This window comes from Poecilia latipinna, unplaced genomic scaffold (assembly GCF_001443285.1).
Source record: "Poecilia latipinna isolate Pla-1442-1.1 unplaced genomic scaffold, P_latipinna-1.0 Scaffold1650, whole genome shotgun sequence".
Taxonomy (NCBI): domain Eukaryota; kingdom Metazoa; phylum Chordata; class Actinopteri; order Cyprinodontiformes; family Poeciliidae; genus Poecilia; species Poecilia latipinna.
In genome coordinates this window covers 54320-58684 of record NW_015114266.1, presented here as the reverse complement: position 1 = coordinate 58684, position 4365 = coordinate 54320, and the positions used below count along the sequence as shown (strand labels likewise).

General features: G+C 39.3%; 1 protein-coding gene and 1 long non-coding RNA gene across 2 annotated transcripts in view; one reads left to right on the top strand and one right to left on the bottom strand.

Moving 5' to 3' along the window:
* Positions 1 to 475: 475 nt before the first annotated feature.
* The window catches only part of LOC106964281 (cubilin-like), a gene marked incomplete at its 5' end in the record, with an annotated part of 55953 nt that continues 52063 nt past the window's right edge, over positions 476 to 4365 (bottom strand). Inside the window, 3 exons of the mRNA XM_015059693.1 lie at positions 476 to 1031; positions 1608 to 1843; positions 2178 to 2343. Of these exons, the coding sequence (XP_014915179.1) occupies positions 924 to 1031; positions 1608 to 1843; positions 2178 to 2343 (510 nt within the window). The remainder of the gene's footprint in view (positions 1032 to 1607; positions 1844 to 2177; positions 2344 to 4365) is intronic.
* The window catches only part of LOC106964282 (uncharacterized), a 6135-nt gene continuing 4431 nt past the window's right edge, over positions 2662 to 4365 (top strand). The window contains exons 1-2 of the long non-coding RNA XR_001428370.1: positions 2662 to 2673; positions 4007 to 4012. This is a non-coding gene — a long non-coding RNA (uncharacterized LOC106964282). The remainder of the gene's footprint in view (positions 2674 to 4006; positions 4013 to 4365) is intronic.

Here is a 4365-nt window from a genome sequence, read left to right as displayed (position 1 = left end):
AGCCTGAAAATGACAACTTAAACAGCTAGTTTCAGTTTTGGTCATTACCAGTTTGTGATGTGAATCTGAGGAAAAGTTGCCCTACTCCTCAGCACAGAACTCTCTCTCTGAGATATTTGAAGAGTTTCTTACATGTATACCCATGTCAAGTCACCCACCAACATCTGAAAAGAGCAGGACTTCATTTCCTCTTAAATTTCTCAGTCAGTTCTTGGTGGATTTACCAGTTTACTTTGGGTCATAAGTTTCAAATTTTCCAAGGCAGCTTTTGGTTCTTTCAAATTCACAAATACAATTTTCACTTTCAGACCTCTCATGAACGTTCATATTGTGCAATCTCTCTCTTACAGGCACTTACTCCAAATTTTATGATCAATTCTCAATTTTGTATCCGACTTTGAGGTAAATACAGATAAAGTCATGGTAATAAGGCATTTTACCATTTCATGTAGAAACTGAAAGTAATAGTCGAAACGTAGATTAAAGGTTATATTTATTCAGTTGGCTTCAAAATGTTCCTGTTATCATACTCTTGAGTCTGAGCTGGAATATGACATCATTTCCTGATAACCCTGTCCTGTAAAACCATTTCTAATAATCCGAGTTCAATCGATTCCAGTACACCAAGAGGAAATGTCAAGCTTTGCAAGCATCTAGTGTGAATTTGATTTCAACCCCACAAATAAAAATCAATGTTTACTTCTGTAAACATTGACTTACAGAAGTAAACATTGATTAAAGTAATCAATGTTTGACCATAATACATTCATAAAAGTCCAGCTTAAAGAACAATACAATAATTTTAATAATATGGTTCATTACACTGAAATATGTTTTCACCAAGTGTTTAATGCTCGAGTGTTTTCAATATGATTAATATGTCTATTGTATGCATGTCACAACATCAAAACAATATTTGTTTTTCAGCTGCTCCAAGTGAGTCTAAAGCCTGATGGTAAGGTGGAGAACTGGCCTTGGAAAACAATATAAACGTGGTTGGAGGAGGCGCTGAAAGGAGCAATGTTGGTTTCCTAAAACAAACACAGAAAGGAGACAAGGATGTGGGATAGGATTAATATTTACTAGACAGACAATTATATATATATATATATAATTACATTTATTTATTAATAAATTTATACCAGTTTAAATTTATAAAAGTTAAATTTGATCTGAAGATCAAATTTAACCTTTTTAAACTTGTGACGTATGTTGCACAAGTTAGCACACAGAGTAATTACCACTGTCCTCTGGGATGACTTTGACAAACAGGACTGCACATGTCAACACAGTGGCAGCAGCTCTGCGCTGCCTAAAGGTGCCTGTTTAAAAGTCAGCAAAGTGGACAGGTGGTGCCTATTTCCAGGGCAAGAGGTGGATACACAACGTCCTAAATCATAGGCCAATTTGTCCTTAAATTATTAGATGCTCACCTATCCTGTTTTAGTCATAATCACATGCATGTTTTATTTGGGTTAATAATGTGCGTATTTTCAAAAACTCTTGCTACCGAGGACTATTTGACCCAATGTAGGCTCATACCATATACCTTAGTTGTTTAAGAAATTTCTAATTACTTTATTTATATGGTCTCATGAGCGACATACCACTCCACAGTAAGGTCCAACAGGAGCCGAGGAGGTATCTGGGCCATCATATAACTTCAAGAAGTTGCTTTGACAGTTTCCTGGGTCATCAATACTGAACTGGGCAAAGGTGATGGTCACCACATGACCTCTAGGTGCCTTGATGCTCCATTCACAATAAGTATTGTTTGGGTAACTTCCTGGGTAGTTGGGGCTTGAGAATGAACCATGGTCTCCATAAAGGATGCCACCACACCCTACAAGAAATAAGAGAAAGCCTCAATTTAATACTGCAGGGAACTGTTTGATCACCATGGTTTCCAATCTGTGTAATAAAGTGCAATTATAGCTAAAAATGAGAAACAAGAATTTATTTTATTGAAGAACAAAAATGCCAGCTAAAAAATAATCTATGATTGTATATTCAGTAAAGCCACTATATGTTCACCATCATTTATGAATAAAATATGGAAGTGACAAAGCCTCCATCGTACAATGATCAACACCAAGTATGACAAATTAAGAGAGTTGGGGGTTGAAATCTTTCACTGAACATAACAACAAATTAGTTTCTGTAAATTGAGTCCTGACCATGTGGAGAAGAGGTCCATGTGGCATCAAATCCATCTCGGGCAGTAGAGAAGTCACTCTTGAAGCGTAGGTACAGCTGGTTGGATTGTGGGAAGATGGGGTTGGGTAGCGTTTGACCACAGAACTTACCAATCAACTGTGAGTCTGCTGTACTTCCATTACGGATCTGAGTAACAACACAAAGTGTTGTCATTCAATGAAAAGGATCAGACAAAAACATACACAGATGAGGCGGTCAGAGATATTGCACATAAAAGGTCAAACTAAAGCCGAAACAGTTTTTAAGATATCTCCAGAAAATGAATTGCAGGTGGTATACAGCTCAATGTTACCAATCCAACTGGTACCGAAATGTACATGGTTTTCATTAGAAATTAAATGGAATTAAAATTTTACTTTATTTCAAATACTATTTACGCTTTTTGAGATGCCAGTCAGCTATAATAAACACCTTGTGGCCATGGTTATGTGCACTGGTAAAATCTTTCCAACTGCAGTATCCAAAACCAGAGAGATTATTTGTTAAAGGAATTTTCTGTACCACTCTAATATCAACTAATGTATACTGAAACTAGGGATTTATTAACTGGTAAATGGAGTATATTTGTCTAGTCTATAGGATTCCAAAGCAATTCACACTACATTCAGTCATTCACCCATACATTCAAACAGTTGATAGTGTCAAGCTACTGGATAGTAGCCACAACTGACCTGGGGCACACTGACAGAAGTGAGGCTGCAAAGACCTGGCACCACCAGACCCTGTTCTGACCACCAGCAGGTGGGTGAAGTGTCTTGCCCAAGGACACAATGACAGAGGCAGACAGAGCAGGAATCAAACCAGCAACCCACCGACAAACTCTTACCACCGTCACTACAATCGTTGCTAATCAATATAGAGTACATTATGTTGACCAAATTAAAATATTAATAATAATAATTAAAGCTTCAAACAGCCTCAAATGGCCCTCACAGCCCAGCGCTGCTCCAGCCTCATGGCGACTGCGGGGTTAAAGCAAAGCCACTCGCTCACCACCATCAACGCTCTCGCTCAGCCCATCCTATAGGCGATACACACTGATGTGTTCAGCAGTGCTCCCTGATGATGTACCAAAAATCTGGTGCAGATCGGCTGATGTAGTGAGGACATATAGCTGATGGAATAGCCTTGGAGTGCAGAGGAGTCAAATTACAATTTAATGCTATTGGAGGTTCACAAAAGTTTGGTGCAAATCGGATGATGCGTGTATGATTTAGAGAACTATATGCATACGGCAAGGGATTGAAACTCGCCATTCAGCCACACCCACATGGTTCAGCCAGCATTCAGCGTTGACAGACTTCATCATCATGTCATTTGTATAACTTGGCACAGGTTTAAAACTATGTGAATCAAAGAGTAAAAGTAAGACACCCAGCAGAAAAAAACAGGTGACTTCTTATTGGAAGTGGGCAGGGCTAAGGTTATGTCATCTATTGACCATGTAAATGTGATGAGGGCTGGTCTGTAGTGAGACATAGAAAGTGTCATTCAGCTGTGACCTTGTATATGGACGTTATTCCACCTTGATAATTCTTTGTGAATAGTCAGATTTTGGCACTAATCCACGCCCACGTGCTTTGATGTACGAAAAATCATTTGATAACTTTTGACCTTCAATGCCTCAAGACTGTGCTGAGGGATTCTGAAGTCTATCTCAAAAGCTGTAGGACGAGTTCGATCAGATACGACGTCTATAAAAAAGAGAAGATGGGAACTTTGATCCAGGCTGACTTCCTGTAGGGCTTGGACCATGGCTCCAAGAGACGTTTTTATACGTCCTGACAAGACACACGTGTACCAAGTTTCATAATTCTGGTTTAAAGTATATCTTGAGGCTGATCATTTCAAATATTCTAGGGAGCGCTGTAGAGAAATTAGGCCACGACCACTAAAGATTATTGTGGATTCCTGTTGGGGGGTGGATACGGGCCGATCCCATTGAGTTTAGTGTGGCTCGGGCCAACTCCCTGGAATTTAGACCCAAATGCATGGCAATGGCGTCACAGGTCACTCCGCCACACCCACCTGCTCCACTGAAACCGGTCAGGGTTGGAAACCACATTACAACATGTCTTGGTAACACTTTATTTGAAGGGGGTTGAATAAGACTGTCATGACACTGTCATAAACATGACCTAACACATG